The sequence below is a fragment of the Lepus europaeus genome, chromosome 2 (assembly GCF_033115175.1).
Source record: "Lepus europaeus isolate LE1 chromosome 2, mLepTim1.pri, whole genome shotgun sequence".
In the NCBI taxonomy this organism is placed as follows: Eukaryota; Metazoa; Chordata; class Mammalia; order Lagomorpha; family Leporidae; genus Lepus; species Lepus europaeus.
In genome coordinates, this window is record NC_084828.1 from 3,319,905 (window position 1) to 3,344,639 (window position 24,735).

General features: G+C 62.0%; 1 protein-coding gene across 2 annotated transcripts in view; it reads right to left on the bottom strand.

Annotated features, from left to right (window-relative positions):
* The window catches only part of SLC37A1 (solute carrier family 37 member 1), a 58,474-nt gene that overhangs the window by 17,888 nt on the left and 15,851 nt on the right, over positions 1-24,735 (bottom strand). Inside the window, exons 3-9 of one of the 2 annotated variants that reach the window (XM_062175140.1) lie at positions 18,189-18,318; positions 17,613-17,691; positions 14,992-15,127; positions 10,650-10,726; positions 9,476-9,642; positions 6,674-6,711; positions 1,686-1,763 (exon numbers count right to left, since the gene is read on the bottom strand). In XM_062175140.1, the coding sequence (XP_062031124.1) occupies positions 1,686-1,763; positions 6,674-6,711; positions 9,476-9,642; positions 10,650-10,726; positions 14,992-15,127; positions 17,613-17,691; positions 18,189-18,318 (705 nt within the window). The remainder of the gene's footprint in view (positions 1-1,685; positions 1,764-6,673; positions 6,712-9,475; positions 9,643-10,649; positions 10,727-14,991; positions 15,128-17,612; positions 17,692-18,188; positions 18,319-24,735) is intronic. The other variant, XM_062175142.1, reaches the window with a different exon arrangement.

The following is a 24,735-nucleotide window of genomic DNA, read 5'->3' on the forward strand; positions in this document are numbered from 1 at the left end:
GTGGTCCAGGCTGGGGACGACTAATGCCAGGCGTGAACGCCAGCGGCTTCCCCGCGGCCATTCCAGGAAGGGATACGGAAGCGGAGAGCTACAGTTGCATTTTGGGAGTACACGCTTCCTGCAAGAATTATGCCAGCTGTCCGGTCTGGGGGTCAGATCCACAGTTCTCAATGCTGGCTAAACACAGGACTCCTCCGGGGGCTTGGAGACCCAGAGGCCCAGCCGCCCCCGGGGCCCCTGCAGCAGTCTCTGGGGGTGGCCCCCCCCCCCCCCCCACAACCGCAGTCCTGAGACCTGGATGAGATGCTGGCCATAGAAAGACAACACTGTGCACGGGGTCGCCTCAGCCAGGAGGGGGCGCTCTGACCTGAGAGTGGCGACGGCAGTGGCCACAGGCCCGGCCACCCTGTGCCCTGGGCCCAGACCCTCTGCTCCTGTGTGAGCAGGGAGGGGCTCGATGGAGCGCAAGCCCTGGGCCTGCGTCTCCGCCAGGGCTCCCTGCCACCAAACCCCAGCCGCTCGTTTCCGGAGGAGACCGGGGAGCCAGGTTGAGCTCCTGGTGAGTTTTCCCAAGCGCTCGGCCGGGGGCGAGGGGCACGTCTCCCATGCGGTGCAGGGGCCCAAGCACTCGGGCCACCTTCTGCTGCTTCCCAGGAGCATCCAACAGGGAGCTGGATCGGAAGTGGAGCAGCTGGGACTTGAACCGACGCCCTGTGACACCACAGTGCCACCCCAAACAACATTTCATAAGGGTAGACTCCAGAGCAGGTATTGTAAAGCATTTCGGTTGATTCACCACTTCCTATGCTTGTCCTAAAAACCCGAAGACCAAGAAGTACACGGTATGGTTTTCCCCTGGTGTAGCGCTTTGACCACCAGGAATAAATTCCTCCAAGTGATCAAGGAAAAAAAGCGGGGCAGTGCTGCGATGGTTAAGCCCCAGTGCCAGGGCACGGGTTCGAGTCCCAGCTGCTCTGCTTCCAACCCAGCTCCCTGCTGATGCCCCTGGGAAGCAGTGGAGGGGTGCCGGGGTCCCTGCCGGCCATGTGGGAGACCCGGATGGAGTTCTGGGCTCCCGTGGCTTCAGCCTGGCCCAGCCCCAGCTGTGGTGGCCATCTGGGGAGTGACCCAGCAGATGGAAGATTCTCTCTCGCTCTCTCTCTTGGTCTCTTCCGTCACTCTACCTTTCAGATAAATAAAATAAATCTTAAAAAAAAAAGTCCACTGTGTCCCTGTGGGCTGAGGGGTCAGCCACGCAGAGGTGACGTGAGGCCACCCACAAGCCACCGGGGAGGCTGCTGGGCCGCACTGTGGCCTCCCCCCTCCCAGGCAGGTGCGCAACACCTCAGTGCCCAGCTGCAAGTTGGGGAGGGGTGGAACAACTCTGTGCCCCTCACCTCGCCTGGCCGTGACCTGCACAGCTCTGCTCTGGGCCTCCCTCAGAGCAGGCTGGGACACGCCCACTCCCCCATGGCCTGGCACTCACGGCCAGACGGCCAGGCGACCAAGCGTCCCCGTGTCCCTGTCCCCGATCCGGGACAGCGCCCGTTGCTGAGCGGCTGAATCGCGTTCCGATTTGATTAACAATCACAGAACAAGTGCAGCCTGCCGTCCAGAGAGAGCTGGCACGGGAGGACGACGGGGCCCCTCTGACCCCGCAGGCAGCGGCGTGGCGGAGAGCTTACCAGGGGCCTGTTCCCGTGGTTTACGGTTTGCTTCTGGAGCCTGAACCTGTTTGTGCCGTTCTCAACGCCTTTGGAATGCTGGGAGGGAGGGAGAATTTCAATTAGAGCAACTACGGAATCAGAAATGGAAGCCAAGTGCGCTGCTGCCCGACAACGACACACGGCGGAGGCCCGGGGCTGGGCAGTGCGGGCCCGGGGCCCCAGAGCCTCGGACAGAGAGCCTGCGGGGAGGCTAAGCCGAGACCCGGCGTGGGCAGGCCCAGCCTCCTGAGTGGCCGTGGCCTTCGCCGTGGCTGGAGAGACAACAGGGCAGAGGCCCTCCGCAGGTGACCTGGCTGGGGAGGAGGGGAGGAGGGGAGGAGGGCTCTCCCAGGCGGGGAGGGGGGCGTGGCTTACTCAGGGGCTGGGGGGGCATGGGCAGGCTGCCCTGACAGCTCCCAGCCCAGGGTCACTTCCCACTCTCCTGCCACGGGGCAGGGGTGGAGACGAAGGCGGTTCCTTGGGCGCAGAGATGGAGGGCCTCTCCAGGGCCTGGTCTAGGCCAGCTGTGCCCCCCGCCCCAGGACTCCCACAGCGGGAGACCCAGAGGCGCCCCCGGCTCTGGGTGGCCCAGAGCGCGAGGCTGAAGCAGACGAGGTGCTCAGAGCCACCCTGGAGGCACAAGTCCGCGTCCTGCACTCAGAAGGGCTCGGTGCGTGTGGGCGCCCCTGGCGGGCCGGGATGGTGAGCGGGCTGGCGCGCGCCCCTGACCGTTCCAGCCGGGGGCAGGCAGGCTCCTCCGCACCCTCCTCTTCACGTCCCCAGAGCCCCAGGTTTTCAGCCAGGAACCCGGGTGCTGAAGGCTCAGCCTCTGTTCGCTCCCTGCAACGAATGATGTGAGGACCTTCTAGGAAGAATTCCCCGTCCCCCTTCCTCCTGGCTGGGATACAGATGTAATGGCTGGAGCTCCAGCAGCAACCGGCACTAATCCTTCACCCGTTTATTCGACAAATAATTACTAAGCAGCAACACTGTTTTAGCTGCTTGGATACTTCAGCTCCGGCGTGAACAGGGGCAAAGCAGAGGCCGGAGGAACCTGGGCTGGTGGCGCAGGGACTCACCACGCCACCCCGGGCTGGCTATGCCTACCTGCACGACTGGACCAGGGAGGCAGAAGCCCCTTCCCATCCTGCCTGCGCCACAGCGCCTGGTTTCCCCGCTGCTTGCTGCCCGGCGGGAACCCAGCTGTCACGGAGACAGCGGCGCAGCTTCAGGCACAGCCTCGAGGAGGAAGGTGGGCCCTGCACGGCTGCCTCAGCCCGCGTGACCCAGCGAGCGCACACAGCTCAAAGGACGAAGCCACGGCCCTGCAGCCGCCGAGGGAGACACGGCTGGGTAAAGGACTGACTGCTTCCCGTCCCAAGTGTCCTGAGTCGCTGGAAGCAAAATAGAACTGGAAAACCCAAGTCTGGGTTGGATCAAGGTTCCCGGCTTACACGCGAGCTGGGACAGAGGGTCCCTTCACACGCGTGGCCAGGGACAGGGCCCACGAGCCCGATGCGGGAGCTCCGTCCTCCCCACAGGAACAAGTCACAGGACAGCAAACAGCAACACAGACGTGGGGCCAACAGTGACGGAGCCGAAGACGAGGAACAGCCCCACCCGATCCTGTGCAGAGCAATGCAACTACATGGGGGGGGGGGCGCTGTGGCGCAGCGGGGAAAGCCTCCGCCTGCAGTGCCGGCATCCCATATGGGCACCAGTTCGAGTCCCGGCTGCTCCACTTCCGATCCAGCTCTCTGCTGTGACCAGGGAAAGCAGTAGAAGATGGCCCAAGTCCTTGGGCCCCTGCACCCACGTGGGAGACCTGGAGGAAGCTCCTGGCTCCTGGCTTTGAATCAGCTCAGCTTCAGCTGTTGTGGTAATTTTGGGAGTGAACCAGCGGATGGAAGACCTCTCTCTCTCTCTCTCTCTCCCTCTCTCTGTCTGTAACTGTCTCTCAAATAAATAAAATCTTAAAAAGAAATGCAAAGCCAGCTAGGAGACAACGGGAGACCTCGATGGTGACCCGACCGTGGAGACAGAAAGGGCTGTGTGCTCGCCCAGCTGCCCGTCCGTCTGTCCGTCCGCGCACTCCTGTCTCCAGCAGCGTGGCTGGGACGTGGCGCACACACCAGGCTGCTCACTAGTGCAGGGCCACACGCGGCAGCTTTTGGCCCGTGAGCTCCGGAGCCTCTGCTACCAGCTTCACCACACGGCCGCCGCACCTCCGGACTCCTGGGCGCTTCACCGGACAGCGCCGCGCCACGTGGCTTCTGTGCCGTGGGACTTTCCCGTGCCGTGTGGCTTTCCCGTGCCATGTGGCTTCCGTGTGCCATGCGGTTTTCACGATGGGCTTCCTTCCCCCCGCATCGTGTTTTCAGGGCTCACGTGTGTCGCCGCACACATCAGCGCTTAACTCCTTTCATTGCCAGAGAAGATTCCACAGTGACAACGCCGTGTCTGAGTCGCCCGACCGCCAGCTGACCAACGCCTGCACGGGTCCCACACGTTGGCTATGAGGAGTCACGTGGCCTGGAACGCTTGTGTGAAGCTCCTGAGTGGACGCAGGCTCTCATTTCTCCTGAGTGGAACGGCTGGGTCACGGAGGCGCTTGGTGCTGCCGGGGCAGGGGCCACCAGCCGGCTGTGACCTCCTCCCCAGCGCCCAGCCCCGCCCAGCCCTCCCAACACCCCTCCCCCATCCGATCCCAGCACAGTGGCGGACATCCGGTGCCTCTCCTCGTGCGTCCCCGACGTGGTGGCGTCGGCAGCTTTTCCGGGAGTTCCTGGACACCTGGATGTCTTTGGAGAAACGTCTCTCCGAGTCATTTGCCCGTTTTTAAACTGGGTCACCTTTCCACTGCTGTCGCAGGTCTTTGTCCATCGGGGATGAAGTCCCTGACCAGAGCCGTGGTTCCCAAGCCTCTCCCTCATCCCAGGAGCTGTCTGGCCACACTTCACAGGCGTCAGGTCCACCGGCTCTCCCACCCCTTGCACCTGCGGAGTCGGATCTAAGAAGGGTCATGAAGACTTACTCCCGGGCTGTCTTCTGAGACTTCTGTAGCCTGAGCTCCTTCGTGGAGTCTTTGTGGAGGCGTGCGCTGAGGTCCAGGCTCACTCCCTGTATCTGGAGTTCCACTGTCCCAGAGCCTGCGGACTCTGCTGCCCCTCTCCCACCATGGTCTCGGCGCTCTTGCTGACAAGCGGCCGACGTCAAGGCGAGGGCTGGTTTTGGACTGGGGTCTGAGTCACCGATCCACAGGACAGCTAGGGCCACCGGCCCACTGTCTCGGTCCCGCCGAGCTGTTACCACGATGGCGTCTCAGGGCAACTTGGCAGGTGTCCCTACCACCAGTCGCTGCCGGAGGGGTCTGATAAAGTGAGATGAGCCGGGGGCCGGGGGCTTGGGTGGTGACGACATGGGGTCCACTGCACTATTACTCTGACCTCTTCATGCTTTCAAATTTCCATCACCAAAACATAAAAATATTAGAAAAAAATAATTATTCTAACAGTAACACTTCTAGACAGACTTGCCCAGCGTTGGTTCTATGAAGGCGTCCCTGCAGAAGTCCAGGGAAAGACACGTTACGGAAGCTGCGCATCGGGCTGCAGCCTTGCCTGCCACGGGAGAACCTCGCCCACCTGAGCAGGACCCGGTGAGGCTCCGGGAAGGGGGCGGCGCCAGAGCAACAGGAACTCCGCCACCACTGGGGGTGACACGTGGGTGGGAGAGTTGACCAGGACGATGCCCCAGGGAATCAGCAGCTTCCAAAAGGACGGCTCATTGAGGCAGGGAGGAGACGGCACTGATGGCCCGCAGTGGCGGAGCCTAAACCTCCATTTGGGCGGAGAAGATGCGACCGGCGCACGCCCTGGTTGCAGGGGGCCGGTGACCACAGGCATCTGCGCTGACTGTAGCGTTAGAGCGCCCCCAGCGCTCCCCCCAGCAGCTGCACCCAGGGCAGGCCTGATGGCATTTCGGGAAGCCCTGGAAAGGGAGGTGAGCCATGCCCTCCTGGGTGGTCCCTAAGACAAGGCAGGATCAGAGCCACAGCGACCAAGAGGGGCAGTGTCCCAGCAGAGCAGAGGGGAGCCAGTCCAGAGCCAAGGTCACGGCCAGGGTTTGGGGAGCGCAGGGCATTTTCTGCGGACTCTGATGACCTCTGCTTCCCTGGGGAAGTCACCGAGGCTAAAACCCCCGGGCAGCTTCCCAGAGAGGCAGGCCACGGCCAGTGCCCCACTCACGCCTCTCAGCAGGTGGGGGCCGTCCTGGGAGAGCTGCCGTGGGGTGGGGGCGCACACCTGAGCCCCAGCAGCAGCAACGCTCCTGCCTGGGGGGGTCTCTGTCCTCCTGAACACCGCACGACAGACAGACCTGCTCCCTGCCCCTAGGCCTGGCCCCACTGGGTGGACGGAGCCCTGGTTAGAGGAGGAGGGTGAGCGCCCAGGTTCTGCCGGACCCCAGAGCCCACTGACAATGACCACGTCCATGCACGCGTGGACGCCAAGGTGCCTGCTCGCGAGGCGCCTGGAAACGCAGCTGCCCGTCTGCGACGCTCGCCCACTAGCGCCCCCCAGAGGCCGGGATCTTCCAGTCCCCTTACGGTCCTCATTTTTGTTCACTCAAGCACCAGAACCCTTCTCTCCAAGTAAAGGGGCCGGGGGGGGGGGGGAGGATGGTGGTGGTGGTGGTGTGTGTGGCTCCTCCCTCACTGACGCCAGGCACTGCCCTGGGGGCCGGGATCTGGCCGGCGTGATCGCCCACATGCTGGGGGAGACAGACGAGAAGCAGGGCCGAAGCCTGTCGCGGAGCGTGATGGGAGCTCCCGGGTGACACGCGGCGAGACTGGCACGTTCTCACGTCTCGCGAGTGAGAGGAAGTGGTCTTAGAGGAGCAAGAGCGGAATGGCGCACTGACCGGACAGGCAGAGAGCGCGAGGGCGTGGGCCGAGCGCGAGTCCTTACCGCCGGGAGGGCCGAGGAGCACCGGATGTCCTTGGGATCTGCAAGGGAAAAAACAGCAAGGCTGACCCTCCGCCCACACGCAGGTCTCAGCCACAGCCGGCGCGCCCGTGGGTGCGGGAACCTCTGCGCTAGGGACACACGCCGACCGGGCAGGCTCTAGCTGCTCCAGCCGCGGAGACGACACACACTGGAAAGCGTGCGCGTGGATGAACTCGTTAATTCACGTCACTCTAGGGACCTTTCAGGAGCCACCCACACCCTGAGACCTCGCGGTATCCACCCTAAGTGGACAGCGTGACTTCATGTAGAGGAACAAGGGGCTGTCTTGGACTTTCACGGAGTGAGCACAAGGTTAAGAAAAAGACCAGAGCACGCCCAGGAGGGGTGAGGGTGCAGCTCGGCCACCCCCCACCAGCCTGCCACGCCGGCTCTCGGCCCGTGACCCCGACCGCCAGCCCCACGTGTGGCAGCAGTCCCCCAGCTCACGCCCACGTAGGGGCAGAGACGGCGTCCACACCGTGGCGAGGATGGCCGAGCAGACCGCGAGCACAGGGCGTTGAAATACAAAAGCACAAAAAGCAAGGTGCACGGGCCAGGGCCCGGAACCACTCCGGAGGAGTCCCTCAGGGCCAGGGGCGCGTCAGGAGCGAACTTACAGGAGACACAGTGCCCGGCCTGACACGGAGCAGGAGAGGGGAGCCGAGGAGCCGGGCTGCACCCTGCGACTTCAACACGACACCAGGGACCTGCGGCCAAGCACCGGGGAGCCCGCAGCCGGGCTTTGGCCACCAGGCCTGGGTGGGCACCAGCCCCAGTGCCTCCTTTAGGCTCCAGGGGCATCTGTTTTACACAGCCTGGTCTTCAGGCAGCCTTGGGCAAACCGTGCCGTGAGCACGGACAGAGCTGCAGGGCTGTAGGTCTCCCACGGCCAAGATCGCTCCCGCGAGACACAGGGTGACACCGCGAGAACATCGCTGTCCCCCAGTCTCTCTACTCGCACTGTGACACCCTTAAGGGTGGCCAGGGGAGGCCACACCTCCCGAGAGCCGCCCAGCCCCCACGCGTGGCTCCTCCTGGGCCTTTGCCTTGCAGGACAAGAGCATACATGTCCCCTGGCTGGGACGCGGCCCAGAGCGGCTTCAGAGCAGACACGGGGTGGGGGCACCCGTCTTTCGGGCCTCGCCCTGGGCAGGAGGCGGTGAAGGAGCAGGATGGACAGCCCCGGCCACCGCTAGTAGCATGCAGTGTCCACCCCGGCCGCCCGGACACGGAGGGCAGAGGCCACCACGAAGCACGTGGCGCTGCCTCCTCACCGCGCAGCTCCCGCCCCCCACCACGCAGCACCTTCGGCCATTCACACGCCCCTCCCTCAGGGCCCAGGCACCTCGTGGACTCCGTCACCTGGAGCCCAGCACGGCCCTGCGCCTGCAGCTCCAGCAGTCCAGGACGCGAGGGTCAGGGATGCCTGTTCACAAGGGGCCCGCTAGGGCGGCGGGGGCGGGGCAGGGTCTGCAGCCCCACTGCCTGGGGCCCCCGCCTGACGCCGTTGGAGGGGCGGCCCTGAAAGCACCTAAGGGCCACACACAGCCCCTGACGCGGCGCTGCTTCTCTCCAGGGCGAGGGGGGTGGGGTGGCGCTCAGATCCCTGCCTGCCGATCTCCACTCCGAAAATTAATTCCCAGCTCAATGACGTCAGAAGTTTGGTTCTGACTCCGGAACCGGGCGAGGAGTTGACTGTCTTCAGCTAATGAAGACGCGTAGCCCTGGGTCACGCTGTGGTGCTAGGATGTGGTCCAGGACGCGGCTTCTCAGCAAGCACCCGGCCGGCCAGGCAGCTCGTGTCCAGCAGCGAGACTGGGCTGAGCAGGTGCAGCCAGGTGGGCCGGGCCTGCACTGCTGCGTGTGAACGCCGTGGCTGGCCTGCACCCCTGCGTGTGAGTGCCGTGGCTGGCCTGCACCCCTGCGTGTGAGCTGTGGCCGGGCCTGCACCCCTGCATGTGAGCGCCGTGGCCGGGCCTGCACACCTGCCCGTGAGTGCCATGGCTGGGCCTGCACCCCTGCGTGTGAGTGCCGTGGCTGGGCCTGCACCCCTGCGTGTGAGCGCCATGGCCGGGCCTGCACCCCTGCGTGTGAGCTGTGGCTGGCCTGCACCCCTGCGTGTGAGCTGTGGCTGGCCTGCACCCCTGCGTGTGAGCGCCGTGGCTGGCCTGCACCCCTGCGTGTGAGCTGTGGCCGGGCCTGCACCCCTGCATGTGAGCGCCGTGGCCGGGCCTGCACACCTGCCCGTGAGTGCCATGGCTGGGCCTGCACCCCTGCGTGTGAGTGCCGTGGCTGGGCCTGCACCCCTGCCCGTGAGCGCCGTGGCCGGGCCTGCACCCCTGCGTGTGAGCTGTGGCTGGCCTGCACCCCTGCGTGTGAGCGCCGTGGCCGGGCCTGCACCCCTGCGTGTGAGCGCCGTGGCCGGGCCTGCACCCCTGCGTGTGAGCTGTGGCTGGCCTGCACCCCTGCCTGTGAGCGCCAGCCCCAGGCAGCTGAGATTCCTGGACATGAACGCCTGGAGCTGAGGACAGGGAAGAAGGAACTTCGACAAGGGACACTCCAGAAATCAGGAATGGCAGAAAATCCAGCGAGACCAGGAGGGAGATGGCTGCTCGGAAGGCCTGTGCATGAGCAGGCAGCCCCTTGGGAGGAGAGCCAAGGCACACAGCCGGCCCCCCTGCCCCGGGGCACATGGAAGCCCCCCGCCCACTGCCCCGGGGCACATGGAAGCCCCCAGGGTCCCGGCCGCAGCGGCGTACTTACGTTCGATGAGGAAGAGAAAGCACACTATCCCCATGGCCGCCACGATGGCCCCTGGCACGACGAAGGACAGGCCCCAGCAGGTGGACACCCAGTAGCCGGCGATCAAGGACCCCAGGATGTTGCCCACGGACGTGTGGGAGTTCCAGACGCCCATGATCAGGCCTCGCCTGCAGGACACAGAACCGCGCTGGTGAGAGGGGCTGCACAGGCAGGCACGCGGCGTGCACGGCCAGCGACAAGGACGCCAGCAGGCAGGGCCCCCAGAGGCTCATGGGAAACGGGACCGCGCCTCTTCTCTCAGAGCTGCTTCTACGATTTAACAGGACAGACGCCTTCCCTGACACTCTTGGAGGCTCACAATCTAAAGCCAGGCCGGGGAGGAGCGGCCTCGGCGACCAGGCTGGAGCTGCCGTGCGCAGGCGGCCGGAGCGCAGTATCCGGCAGGGCCTCCCCACTCGCTCCACGTCTTGAGCTGGGCCTGTGTCCTCCCCACACTGCCCAGAGCCCCGATGCAGGCAGGGCTGCAGCGCTGGGTCCCGTGCGGGGCCTCAGCCTTGGTCCAGGCTTCTGAGCATCGAGTTAACAGTGCAGGCTCCGCCATCGCCCCCCAGCTCTGCTCCAGGAGGCCAGGAGGGGCGGAGCCCCAGGGACAAAGTGCTCACAGCCGGCCACAGCCCCAGGTTTCCAAACTCCTCATTTTATTTTATTTTTAAGATTTATTTATTTATTTGAAAGGCAGAGCTACAGAGAGGCAGAGGTAGAAAGAGAGGTCTTCCATCTGCTGGTTCACTCCCCAAATGGCCACAACAGCCAGAGCTGGGCTGATCCGAAGCCAGGAGCCAGGAGCTTCCTCCGGATCTCCCACGAGAGTGCAGGGGCCCAAGGACTTGGGCCATCCTCCACTGCTTTCCCAGGCCAGCAGAGAGCTGGATCGGAAGAGGAGCAGCCAGGACTTGAACCAGTGCCCATATGGGATGCCGGTGCTTTAGGCCAGGGCTTTAACCCACTGTGCCACAGCACCAGCCCCGCGAACTCCTCATTTTAAACAGGGGTAAACCGAGGGCGTTTGCTGTCTGGAGTCTCAGGAAAGCCTAAAGCTGAGGTTTTTTTCTGCTTATGATCAGAATCTTCTAGAAAATAAACGCTGTTGGAAATGGGGCCGTTTTTTTCTCACCTTCCTTTTCCAAACCAGTTGCCGAGGCACGTGACGACGCTGGGCCAGCCGGTGGTCTGCACCAGCCCGTTGACGACCTGCAGCGGGGGTGGGGGGACAGAGGGTGGGCTCAGTGCCCCAGGAGCTCCGCTGAGCCGCTCACACAGGAAGGGGCAACACCTGTGGCCTCAGCAGCCAGGGGCATGTTCTGAAATTTATATTTGCATATCATACATATGCAGACATGGCTGATACGAATCCAGATTCTTAAAATACATAGATATACTTTATATATATATGTACACACACACACACACACACGAGTGCTTCCTCATAAAGTTTGTGGAAAATGGAATTAAAAGCATGAGCTGATTTTGCTGTAAAAACAGTTTTCAAATCCATGCAGTTGTTTTATAATATGCATTTCCTGCATATTGTGGAAAAAACCCTTTTGCACCAAATTTTTATACCAAAATAAACTCACACGTTCAGTCCCATTTTCCCACTAAGTGCCCTCATGGCTGACATACATGGAATACACACACAGTGCATACAGAACACGTATGCACACCCTAGACTCTGCTTTTGGGGCAGCTGCTGTGGCACATTAGGTTAAGCTGCCGCCTGTGGATGCCTGGAGCCCTTCCTGGGGCGCTGGTTCGAGTCCCGGCTGCTCCACTTCTGATTCAGCTCCGTTAATGCAGCTGGGAAGCAGCAGAAGATGAGCAGAGCTCACCGGGGTCTCCCTCGTGGGTGGCAGGGACTCTCAAGTACCAGAGTCCCTGTCACCCACGTGGAGACCCTGATGGAGCTCCTGGCTCCTGGCTTCAGCCTGGCCCAGCCCTGGCCGTTGTGGCCATCTGGGGAGTGAACTAGCAGATAGAAGACTGATCTGTCTCTCTCTCTCTGCCACTCTGCCTTTAACATAAACCCTTAAAAAATAAAAATAGATACTTCTTATCTTTCTTTTTTAAGCTTATTTTATGTATTTGAAATCAGAGTTACAGAGATGAATCTTCCGTTTTCTGGTTCAGCCTACAACAGTCAAGGCTGGGCTGGCTCAGCCCAGAGCCAGGAGCCGGAGCTCCACCAGGGTCACGGAGTGGGAGGCGGAGACCCAGGCACTTGAGCCGGCACCTGCTGCCTCCCAGCGTGGCTCAGCAGGGAGCTGAATCGGAAATGGAGCGAGGACGCCAACCCCGGCACCTGGTATGGGACGCAGGAGTCCCAGGTGCCGTGGCCAGGTGTACATCTAATAAAAGTGACATGTGCCTACTGTGGGTGCTCTAGGACAAGTGGAGGGAAGCAGAAAAAAACCCGGCCAGAAGCCCACCATCACCACCAGGCAGAGACCCCGCCGACAGCCCAGGGCCAAGGTCTTCAGTCACTTTTGAATCTAAAAACCTCACAGAGCAGAGCGTTCCGGCTGTGCCCTGAATGGTCAGAAGCCACGCTGTGACCCCAGCGTCCCAGCGGCTGGCGTTCCCTCGCTACGTCACGAAGATGGGGCTGTCGCTCGCCACCCTCTGAAACAGACGTGAGCTTGGCTGAGCCCGGGGGAGGCACCTCCGCCCTCCTCGAGCCCTGAGCCTGGGCGCCTGGTGGGGACTGAGGGGCCGGATCAGCAGCTTGGCTTCAGTCTCGTGAGACCCAGGGCCACGCTAGGACACCCCGCAAGACAAGGCCTAGCTTGGTGGTGGGGCCGGCAGAGCCCGGCACTCCTCCAGCGGACGGCCGGGGCCTCTGGCTGACCAGGCGTGGCCCACAGCCAAGGACCCCCTTCTCTCTAACTTCCTGTGTTTCCATCCTCAGCCCCTCTGTATCTGAGGGTTCAGCCAAGCTTGACAGACACTGTCGCCAGTCCCTGGGGGCCGCGTCTACTGCTGTAGACCTCTGCTGTCAGCGTCAGCCCCACACAACACCGCGTGGCAACAGGCCACATCATGTGGTGATGGGTGACACCGTGTGGTGACAGGCCACATCATGTGGTGATGGGTGACACTGTGTGGCAATGTGCAACACAGCCTGGTGACAGTGACACTGTGTGGCAACAGGTAACAGCCAGCCTTGTGATGGGTGACACCGTGTGGTGACAGCTGACACAGCCTGGTGATGGTGATACCGCGTGGTGACAGGCCACATAGCCTGGTGACAGTGACACAATGTGGTGACAGGTGACACAGCCTGGTGACAGTGACACTGCGTGGCAACAGGTAACAGCCAGCCTTGTGATGGGTGACACCATGTGGTGACAGCTGACACAGCCTGGTGACGTGACACTGCGTGGTGACAGGCCACATCATGTGGTGATGGGTGACACCGCGTGACAATGTGTAACACAGCCTGGTGACAGTGACACCGTGTGGTGACAGGTAACAGCCAGCCTTGTGATGGGTGACACTGTGTGGTGACAGCTGACACAGCCTGGTGATGGTGATACCGCGTGGCAACAGGCCACACAGCCTGGTGACGTGACACCACGTGGTGACAGGCCACATCATGTGGTGATGGGTGACACCGCGTGGTGACAGGCCACATCATGTGGTGATGGGTGACACCGTGTGGTGACAGCTGACACAGCCTGGTGATGGTGATACCGCGTGGTGACAGGCCACATAGCCTGGTGACAGTGACACAACGTGGTGACAGGTGACACAGCCTGGTGACAGTGACACCACGTGGCAACAGGTAACAGCCAGCCTTGTGATGGGTGACACCGCGTGGTGACAGCTGACACAGCCTGGTGATGGTGATACCGCGTGGTGACAGGCCACACAGCCTGGTGACAGTGACACAACGTGGTGACAGGTGACACAGCCTGGTGACAGTGACACCACGTGGCAACAGGTAACAGCCAGCCTTGTGATGGGTGACACCGTGTGGTGACAGCTGACACAGCCTGGTGATGGGTGACACCACATGGCAACAGGCAACACAGCCTGGTGATGGTGATACCACGTGGTGACAGGTGACACAGCCTGGTGACAGTGACATGACGTGGTGACAGGCCACATCATGTGGTAATGGATGACACCGCATGACAACGGGCAACACAGCCTGATGATGGTGACACCACGTGGTGATAGGTGTCACTACCTGGTGACGGTGACCACGTGGTGACAGGTGACCGCGTGGTGACAGGTGACAGCGCTCACATGGCACTAGTGCTCCAAGTACCCTAGAGGCAATCTCACGCTGACGGCAGCTGGGCACAGGCCCCGTGCAGGTACCACACTGAGTTATAGGAGCTCGAGGGGGCGTCCAGAACCCACACTGTGGGTGCCCAGGACAATACACAAGTGTGGTCACTTTAAATTTTTATAAAAAGATTTATTTTTATGAAAGGCAGAGAGACGGAGAGAGAGAAATTGTCCCAAAAATTGGCACTCCCCAAATGGCTGGGGCTGGCCAGGCTGAACCTAGGAGCCAGGAGTTCCACCCAGGTCCCCATGTGGGTGACAGAGGACCAGCACTTGGGCCGTCCTCTGCTGCTTCCCAGGCGCATTGGCAGGGAGCTGGATGGGAAGTGGAGCAGCCGGGACTCGAACCGGTGCTCATAGAGGATGCCAGTGCCACAGGCAGCAGCTTAACCTGCTGGGCCACAACAAACAGAAAAATCACAGGTGTTTCTGGGGTGCTACGTGACGTCTTGATGCACGTACCCACTGAATGGCGTCCGATCCAGCTCTGACATTAGCGTTTCTTTATGGCGAAGACACCCACAGTCCTGTCTCCTAGTTGGTCTTCCCTGGGGTAGGGGAGGGTACGGCACAGACACCCAGTCGCTCTCCTGCACCACAGCACCCACACTCGCAGCTCCGCTCTCGCTCTAACCCGATGAGAGTCACTTTTGTCCTTAAACTTCTTCGAGTGTCGCAGAAAAGTCTTGGGAAGCAGTTAGGTACGATTGGCCCTGGAGGTTTTACTGCGTCTCCCCAGTGCTGGTCAGTCACGCAGCCACAGGACTGCTGGCAGGGCGGACGGCCGGGGCTGGAGGAGGGCAGAGCTGGCCTCCCGGGCCTCGCCCCTGCTAGCGCCTCGAGCGGCTCTCCTTCCCTCCTGCACCCCACAGCCCTCCACTGCGGAGGGGGTGAGCCTGCGGCAAGACAAGACCTCCGACTCAGCCGGGCCAGGGTCTGACGGCTCCAGGGAGCTCCAGACAGGATGCTGTAGAGGCCACTCGGCCACAGCAAAGTCTCCGGCTGTCAGGATTTAGATCACACAAGGGAGGGGGGCTTCCCAGGCCGGTGACCCCAGCCTCAGCCAGGACACAGTCCTGCCCCTCCTCTCTCGGCAGAGCTGTGGTCCTGCGACCTGAACAGCCCCTCCCCTCAGCCCGGCACGCCGTGGACCTGAGCCTTACCTGGGTTACCACGTAGAACCCCAGGCTGTGCACGTCGTAGAAATAGCCCAAGCCAAACAGGGCGGTGCAGGCGCCGCTGGCAAACATGCCAAAAGTCAGGTAATACCTAATCGGCAGGCGCTCTCCGATGATGCCGCTGCGGAGGGAGAGGAAGACAAACATGAGCGAGCGGGCACGCCCCTCAGGCCCCGGATGTGTGCGTGCTGTTCTCTGGGCTTCCGGAACTCAGAATCCCCGCGGTTTCCAGGAAGGTTTAACCGCTGGTGCTCTGGGGCACCTGCTCGCCAGAACCCAGCAGCGTCAACACCTCCGGGACTTCCTGTGAGAGGTCACTGGCTGGCGACTGACACGAGCCGCACACTGGCTTGCAGAAGGCAAGGAATGGTTTAAAGAGCTCAGAACTGGTCCTGCTAGTTCCTCCAGCTTTCACGGAAACCATAAATGGCCTGTAAAGCTAGACTGCACTTTAAAACCCAACTGCCGCACTACACTACAGAAAAGGTCATGAAAACGGATCCTTAGGACCTTGAGCAAGTCACCCAACCCAGGAGAGGAGCTGTGTCGCCCACGTGCATGGCCCTTGGGACGTGGAACCTTGCCCCTCCTGTCACGGCGCCCTCCCATCCCAGGAGCTGTGTCGCCCACGTGCATGGCCCCGGGGACGTAGAACCTCGCCCCTCCTGCCACGGCCACCCTCCCAGCCTTGGAGACAGCGGAAGGCAGGGCTGAGGCCCCAGGGAGGAATCCCTCCCTCCGCTCCTTTCGGACAGTCGTGAACTGGTCTCCTTGGAGCTTCACCAAGTCCCTGGCCACTGTGGTGCCCGTGACAGGATGGGGCGGGGAGGGGACAGCCTCCAGGCCCGACACCTGCTGGGTATTCAACAGGCTTTGACCACGCTCAGCTGCCGCCACCCAACACCAGTGCACACGAGACACATTCTTCACTGCCGTAAGGGCAGTGTCACTGGGGGGCGACACCGTGACTTTTCCCGTGCGTGAACCGGCTGCAGAACGGCACAGCTGACGTCCGCGCCCTTGGCAGGACCACGGATGCTGGGGGTTTCACTCTCTCCTGCACAATCCCACCGGCAGCGCCGGGAACTAGCTCCGGCACTCTCCCTGGCCTCACACACCACAGGCCAGTCCCTAATGCCAAGATCTACCTGGAACCACGCACGTGACCTTTACACACGGAAACGGAAGAAAGTGGCTTCGCGTTAATCACTAGCAGCACCCGGGTCGGAGTGCTGGCCAATGGAAGCTGAACACCACCCACTCGGGTTTCCTGCTGCACCTGCCCAGGACAAGGGCACGGTCACACGGGCTCCTGGGAGCTGGAGCCACCGGCTAGGGCTCGGCAACATTCTCCAGGCCCGCGGTGCGGATCTGGGCGCACACTGACTCCACTTTGGAGTCTTTTTTTGGGGTCTGCAAAGAAAAGGCTGAGCGCAGTGGACACCGCCCCTGCCTGAACCTGGGCCGTTGTATCCGACGTCACCTGACGTTCAGAATTAGACGCCCCGCTGTCGTCAGCTCGGGCAGTTACTACCCCAGCAGTCCCGCCGGCCGCTGGGCTGTGTGGGCACAGGACGAGGCCCCTTCAACGAAGCCCTGGGGGTCCCTGTTTCGGTCATGAGACTTCTGTAGGGCCTCCCGTTAGGTGGACTTTGTCTCCATCACCTCTTGGATGGACGCATAAAAAACCAACTGCCAATAAAAACAATGCAGCCGCCTGCTTTGCTCTGGCCAGGGTTCTGGACCTCAGCGCGGCGAGGTCCAGGCCGGCCGTGCCGGAAGCAGCGTCCCCACCCTGCCGCGACAGCCACCAGTGCCTCCAGGCACCACGAAGGCACACCCCACCCCGGTCGTTTACACTACGGACCCTCCGCAAGAGCCCCCCTCTAGAACACGCGTGTTTGACCCCTCGGGAGACGGCTGCAGCCCCAGCTGGGCGGATCTCATGGAAGCAGCGCCGTGCTCACAGGGTCCCTGCCACGACCTACGACCTTGTCCTCTCAGAAGCTCAGCCAGGAGACAGGAGGCCCCAGCTGTGCTGGCAGCTTCCAACCAGCCAATCACAGGTCCCCTTGCCCATGGCTCTTCCACCACCTGCCCAGGCCAAGCCAGGAACGGGCTCAGGACTGGGGGGGGGGCACCCTGGGCCTGGCGCTGTCCTCACCGTCCATGGACATTAGCTCACCTAACCGGCCCCTCACTCCTGAGACAAGAAAGGGGAAACTGAGGTTCAAGAACAGGAGCAGCTTGCCCGGGGCCACAGCGTCCCTGGCCGTGTCTGTGCCCCTGGCCCCAGCCCCAGGCAAAGCCACCTCCGTGGGCTCTGGGTCCTGCTGGGGCATCAGGAGGAGACGCATGTCACCTGTCACTTGACCGAGTCTCTGTGCACAGACGGTGGCACTGCAACCACGGGGTGAGCATCCTAAGAGCCTCCAGTGCTCATTCCCAAGTGGCCACACCCAGGACCAGGACTGGCAGGGGTCAGGGTGTGCACAACACCCAGGACGTGAGCCCTCTGCCTGGGGAGCTGCCTTGTGGGACTCCTCGCTGCCCCCGCCCCGGCCAGAGGCGAGCCGGGTGCGCCGCGCCAGGCCACGCAGACCTACCTCAGGTACATGCCCACGGCGTAGGCGCACAGGAAGGAGTAGTCCAGGGCCCCAAGCAGCTGCTGGTAGTTGCTCTTATCTGCAGGGGGAGAATCGGCAGGGAAGCTCAGTGCTTGGGTTTATGGTCTGGAGCAAGGCGATAAAACACATCCATCCTCTCCACCCGGGGTCCGTGGGACGTGCAAGCGATGGCGTACCTTCCGCTGGGGATGCAAAGTCGCCGCATTTCCAGCGATCCCTAGAGGAGGGCACGCTCCACAGCTCACACCGTGGGAGGGCGGTCATGTCCTGTCGCTGTCTCCACGGCTCGGGCTTTTCTCCCGCCCCCCGCCCCCAGCACACCCCCGGGCCTCCCTTCCTCCCACCTGGATTCACACTCTGCAAAGCTCTAACCACCAGGCTACAAACACAAAAGGCAAGACAACGGTCAGCAGGTCTCACGTTTCCGGGGTGCCTGCTCTGCACACGGGCAACTCCAGGCCCCACGGCAGCTGCCACGGAGACACAGCGACACGTGAGGATGGTACTGCCACGGCTACAGCCAGTGGAGCCCCGCCGAGGAGGGCTGGAACTCACCGAACGGTGCCCAGCCACAGTCAGTCTGGTTGTCTGGGGGCTGGTGAGGGGGGCTGTACCCCGCTTTGCTCTCGCCGCTGGATCTGCCGTCGGCCGCATCCCAGGCGGCACAGTACCTGTGCAGCTCGCCCTAGGGCGGGAGACAGGAGGTGAGCCTGCCATCCGCCGCCGCTCCTGCTGGGTGAGTTCAAGGGCGAAGGGAGGCCCCACAGGAGTCCTAGGGCAGGGCCCCCGCAGCTCCACTCCAGACCAGGGTGCCTGCAGGTGCTGCTGAAGGCTGGCTCTGGGGCCTAGGCACTGCCCGGGGGGAGTGGCAGGAGTCCCAGGGGCCGAGCCGACTGCCTATGAGCCTTGACCCCGCCCACGAGAGAAGAGCGGGCATTTTCCTAGGCTCAGACCGCAGCGAGGCCGACTCTCACAGGCGACCGGAAGTGAGGAAGCCAGGCACGAGCAGACAAACCGAACAGGCAAACGTGTGGTGACAGCAGCAAGATGTGCGGGGGACGTGGGGACAGGGCACAGGGAGCCCCCTGGGGGTAGGAGAGGGCCCATACGGTGGGGACACACAGGTGAGCCGGCAGGACGCCAGGCCCCACGGCGAGGACCCGGGCACTCTCCTCCGTCGACGAGACCTCACGAGGCCCCCTGCCCAGCACGGCGCCCATAGGACCGGCAAGCGCCGGGGTCTAAGAGCTCGTCTGGGAGGGAAAGCCATGGCCCGGGAGCGTGGTGGCTGCTGCCGCAGTCCCCCATCTGCACACGGGGCGCCGCTTGCTCAAAGCGCAGTGCTGGGGGGGGGGGGCCCTCGAGACACAGACACTGGTGGAGCCCAGCAAGGGGACGTGGAGACTTTCTCAGAGGCACTGATGCTCCTGGCAAGGTGCCCACCTGTGGGGGGACACGGAGGGAGCAGTGGCACCCTGCACCTCCACGTCTTCCCAGGGTGGTCTCGCGCACTCCCACGGCTCCCTGGCACCACGCCAGCCTCAGCCAGGGACAGAACCCAGGTATCCTTCCCGGGACACCAGCGGGGTCCTCAAGAGAGCCGGGACCAGCAAGAGCCAGGCCCCGAAGGGCGCCACAGAAAGCTGGCTCCGGGGCCACCGCACAGCACGGCAGGTGAGCAGCCTGCAGCCCTGCCCACCTTCCCAGGAGGGAGCCCCCAGAGAGGCCGGGGCCGCGGTCTGCCTGGGCTGCCCGCCCCTGAGTCCTGGCAGGTACACAGAACACAGCCACCCTGTGGTCACACGGCTGTCACCAGCAGCGGGCTGTTCTGCTGTACCTTAAATGCTGCCCTGTAATGGTGGGTAGCCAAGGGCCCTGCCTGACAAATTCACCAATCGGCCGCAGACAGCTTTCCGCGGCACAGCTCACACGCCTCTGGGCCTGGGGGAGCGGGCACTGTTGGCCACTTGCCCATGCTCCTGCCCTCACCCAAGGTGACCGTGGGGAGCTGTGGATGGGGCTGGCAGTGGCACCCAAGGTGGCGTGGGGAGCTGTGGACATGGCACCCAAGGTGGCGCGGGGAGCTGTGGACATGACTGGCAGTGGCACCTAAGGTGGCGCGGGGAGCTGTGGACGTGGCACCCAAGGTGGCGCGGGGAGCTGTGGACGTGGCTGGCAGTGGCACCCAAGGTGGCGTGGGGAGCTGTGGACGTGGCTGGCAGTGGCACCCAAGGTGGCGTGGGGAGCTGTGGACGTGGCTGGCAGTGGCACCCAAGGTGGCGCGGGGAGCTGTGGACGTGGCTGGACGTGGCACCCAAGGTGGCGCGGGGAGCTGTGGACGTGGCTGGATGCGGCACCCAAGGTGGCGTGGGGGAGCTGTGGACGTGGCTGGATGCGGCACCCAAGGTGGCGTGGGGGAGCTGTGGACGTGGCTGGATGCGGCACCCAAGGTGGTGTGGGCGCTGTGGACGTGGCTGGATGCGGCACCCAAGGTGGCGTGGGGAGCTGTGGACGTGGCTGGACGTGGCAGCCTTGCCTGAGCTCCCGCTATGTGCTTTACGCTCTGCTCCCGTTTCCTTAGGAAGCCAAGGCTTCTGCCCACCCTTTCAGAAGCCGGTTTGGCCACACCCAGGAAGAGACTGACTGAAGAGAGCCACCAGCGGGCGGCCAGGGGGAGAGAGTCACGTGGGGCCAGTGTGGGGCCAGCGTGGGCCTTCGCAGAAGCAGGGCCAGGAAGCCTGCCGACCACGCAGCCTTCGTACCCCTTTCTCATTCTGACATTCGGGCTCGGGAGGGGCGTCCACGGAACACGGCCGCGGCACTCCGTCTCTCTCGGCTTCCTGCTCTGGTTTCGCTACACAAGGAGGGCACCCTCCTGCCCTGATGGGGACATGGGGTTGGCTGCAGCTGGGCCAGAGCTGGGACCTTGGCAATGTCGCCCACAACCCCCAGCCACCAGCTTGGCGGCTGCGAGCTTGGCTCCCTCCCAGCCGCTGAGTAGGGGCCGCCCCCAGCCCAGCCCACTCCGCAGCAGCCTGGGTGGGAGGCTGCGCGGGAACAGGGACCTGCCGTGACCATGACTCAGCATTACAGGGGCAGCGCAATGACTCAGCAGAAGGGCCGGCCCCATGCTAGTTTTCAATGTTTGGCCTTAAGTAGATGGAGGTGAACGAGCCCCCCCCCCCCATGGCCGCAGGGTCCCTGTCACGACACGGGGAGGGGCTGACTCCTCGGGGACCCACGCATTCCACAAAAGCGTCTTCTTCGCAGACTGTTCACCTGAGCACCTCCCAGCGAGTCACGCAGAAGCTGATCGGGCAAAAGGGATCCGTGAGAGGCCACGTGACTGACAGCGTGGACCAGGCCTAGGACGCGCCCCAGCTCTGATCCCACATCACACCACAGGACGGCGACAACAGCAAGCCGGCTGCGGTCTGGAGGCGGCGGTGGGGAAGAAGGCTCGGGAGAGCTGGGCATCTAGCAGAGGGCACGGGGCTGCGTGCACGCGGGGGCAGCGAGAGGTGGGGCCGCCTCCATCTGCAGAGCCCCTCCCCAGACGCCCGCACTGCCCCGCACTACCACCTGCAGGGCCGCTGACGGCTCCAGCAGCGAGCGGTTCTCCTCCGAAAGATGGCACAGGGATGGCCCGGGTATGGGGACAGGGACGTCCGTGCTACGCATCCAGGGAAGACTCCACTTCTATAGACTCGGAACACGCGCGCGGATGATCGTGCCCTGCGGCTAACGTGTCCAGGTCACTTCCTGCGGCCCATGAGGCTGTGTGGCCTCGTTTATTTTAGCGAGTCCTCTGAACGCCTTTCTAAAGAACTCCTGTGGGCAGGCGACTGGCACGGTGGTTGACCCCACTCGGGACGCCCGCATCCCGTACTGCGTGGCGTGGCTGGAGTCCCACCTCCTGCAGGCTTCCCTTCCGACTTCCTGTTACTGCGCCCGGGAGAGCAGCGGATGGTGGTCCACGTGCATGGGTGCGTGGGTGCCCACCATCTGTGGGAGGCATGCACTGTTCCTGGCTCCCGCCTTCAGCCTGGCCCAGCCCCTGCTGTTGGGATGGAAGACCTCGCCCTCTCTCTGTCACTCTGCCTTCCAGTTAAATAAATGTTTTATAAAAGTTACAATAAAAGAACTCTCCAAAGCACTGCACCAAAGAAGTCCTGGGAGACAAATGAGTTTTGGGACCCGAAGCGGGATGTCAGACAAGCTGTGTCCCATTTACGGCAGCGCCCGAAGGCAGCTGGGTTGTGAGTGACCACAGCGGCCACAACGGGCACACACACATGGTCCCCGGTTACACTCTCGCCTTGGTGCTAACCCACAGGCCTTTGGGGGAACCCAGGACTGGACCTGGTTCGCCGGCGTGGGTCTAGTGTCCCGCCCTCTCCTGCGGTGCTGGGCAGCTCCCACAGCCCTGGGGTCCCAGGCGAAGGGCACCGCTGAGCCGCGAGGTGGAGTTACGGGCAGCTAATGCATTTCCCGCCGCTATGCCGGCTCCACTCAGAGCTACACAGAAACACGCAGGGAGCCTGCCGACCACGGCTCACGTGTCCTGCACGTTCTCACACACGCCTTCTCACTCCAAGCACCCCCGACCACCTCCCAGGCAGCTGCTCCGGCTCTAACACTCTTCACGTGGATCTGCTGGAACCTAGCCAGACTTGGGAGAGGAGTGGGGCGCTGGGCGGACTGCGTCCCTGTGACGGCGGCTGGCTCCCTTTGTCTGTTTGGTTTCCTGCTTTGGGTTTTGCTCACCATGAGCAACTCTGCAATGAGGGCCTGTGCCGCTGCCCCGGGGATGGGTGCCGCTACCCCAGGGCGAAGTTCCCCGGAAGAAGACTGACGGCCGTGGAGACTTCCACCCCAACACGCGCTGCCAGCACTGGCCGCCCCCTCCTGACGGGCCGGCAGCAGAGGGCACCCACCTCTCCAAGCTCGCACCAGCTGGCAGGCGGCAAATGGCACCCACCTCTCCAAGCTCGCACCAGCAAGCGAGCGGCAAACGGCACCCACCTCTCCAAGCTCGCAGCAGCAAGCGAGCGGCAAACGGCACCCACCTCTCCAAGCTCGCAGCAGCAAGCGAGCGGCAAACGGCCCCCACCTCTCCAAGCCAGCGGGCATGGGCTACAGCTACATCAGCTGCACCTGTAGACACCCGTGACCTTGAACCTGGTTCTTTGTAACTTGGATTCTTTGTGAACGGTCTGACCCTCCCTCCTGCCTCCTCGTCCTTTGGGTTTCCCACCTCACAACAACACGAGCCTAAGTTTATTCTTGGATTTCTGCTGTTTAGTTCTTGCTTTTATATCTTTAACTCATCCTTTGTTTGCTCGGGTTTTTTTTTTTTTTTTGGTAAGAAAAGGATTCCGGCCGGCGCCGTGGCTCACTAGGCTAATCCTCCGCCTTGCGGCACCGGCACACGGGGTTCTAGTCCCGGTCTGGGCACCGGATTCTATCCTGGTTGCCCCTCTTCCAGGCCAGCTCTCTGCTGTGGCCCGGAGTGCAGTGGAGGATGGCCCAAGTGCTTGGGCCCTGCACCTGCATGGGAGACCAGGAGAAGCACCTGGCTCCTGCCTTTGGATCAGCATGGTGCGCCGACCACAGCGCGCCGGCCGTGGCGGCCATTGGGGGGTGAACCAACGGCAAAAGGAAGACCTTTCTCTCTGTCTCTCTCTCTCACTGTCCACTCTGCCTGTCAAAAAAAAAAAAAAAAAAAAAAAGGAAAAGAAAAAAAAAAAGGATTCAACCTTTATTTCTTCCAGATGTATAACCTCTTGTGCCAACATCATTCATTAAATAAAGCCACACTTTGCCTATCATCCGTCAAACACTCCATAATTTCTATTCTATTATACTGACCCTTTTGTCTATATTTGTGCAAAATCATAACTGATTTGTTATTTAAAAATAATTTTTTCATATTTTAATTTCATATCATAAGAGTGTTACCTTCTCCACACTTTTTCTAGTGATTAATTCCTAGCCATTCTTTCATATACACTTTAAATTATTTTATTCAGGGGCCAGCGCTGTGGCGTAGCTGGTAAAGCTGCTGCCTGCAGTGCCAGCATCCCATATGGGTACCTGTTTGACACCCGGCAGCTCCACTTCCAGTCCAGCTCTCTGCTGTGGTCTGGGAGAGCAGTGGAGGATGGCCCAGGTCCTCGGGCCCCTGCACCTACACAGGACCGGAGGAAGCTCTTGGCGCCTGACTTCAGATAGGCCCAGCTCTGGCTGTTACAGTTATTTGGGGAGTGAACCAGCAGATGGAAGACCTCTCTCTTTCTCTCTCTCTCTGTAATTCTGCCTTTCAAATAAATAAATAAATCTTTAAAAAAAAAGATTATTTTATTCAGGGGCTGACACTATCGTTAAGCCACTGCCTGCAGAGCCAGCATCCCACATGGGCACTGGTTCGAGTCCCGGCTGCTCCACTCCCAGTCCAGCTCCCTGCTGATGCACCTGGGAAAGCAGCAGAGGATGGTCCACGTGCTCGGGCCCCTGCACCCACGTGGGAGACCTGGAAGAAGCTCCTGGCTCCTGGCTCCCAGCTTCAGCCCAGCCCATCAGTGACGACTGCAGGCATTTGGGGAGGGAACCAGCAGGTGGTAGATCTCTCTCTCCCTCGCTCTCTCAAGTAAATAAGTTTTTGTGAAATCAGAAATTGGGGGCTGGCATCATGGCATAGAGGGCAGCATAGGCATCCCATGGGGCACCAGTTCGAGTCCCGGCTGCTCCACCTCCGGTCCAGCTCCCTGCTAATGCACCTGGGCAAGCAGCCAAGGACGGCCCTTGGACTCACATGGGAGACCCGGATGAAGCTCCTGGCTGTTGGCTTTGGCCTGGCCCAGCCCCAGCCCCAGCCATTATGGCCATTTGGGAAGTGAATCAGCAGACGGAAGACCTCTCTCTCTCTCTCTGCCTCTCCTCTAACTCTGACTTTCAAATACATAAAAAAAAATTTTTAAAAAAGATTATTTTATTCAATCAAAACAAACAAACAAACAAACAAAAAACACTGTTGAGAGTTTTGCAGGCCTGCATTCTATTTAATACTAACACAGGGAGGGTTGGAACTTTCTGGACGGCA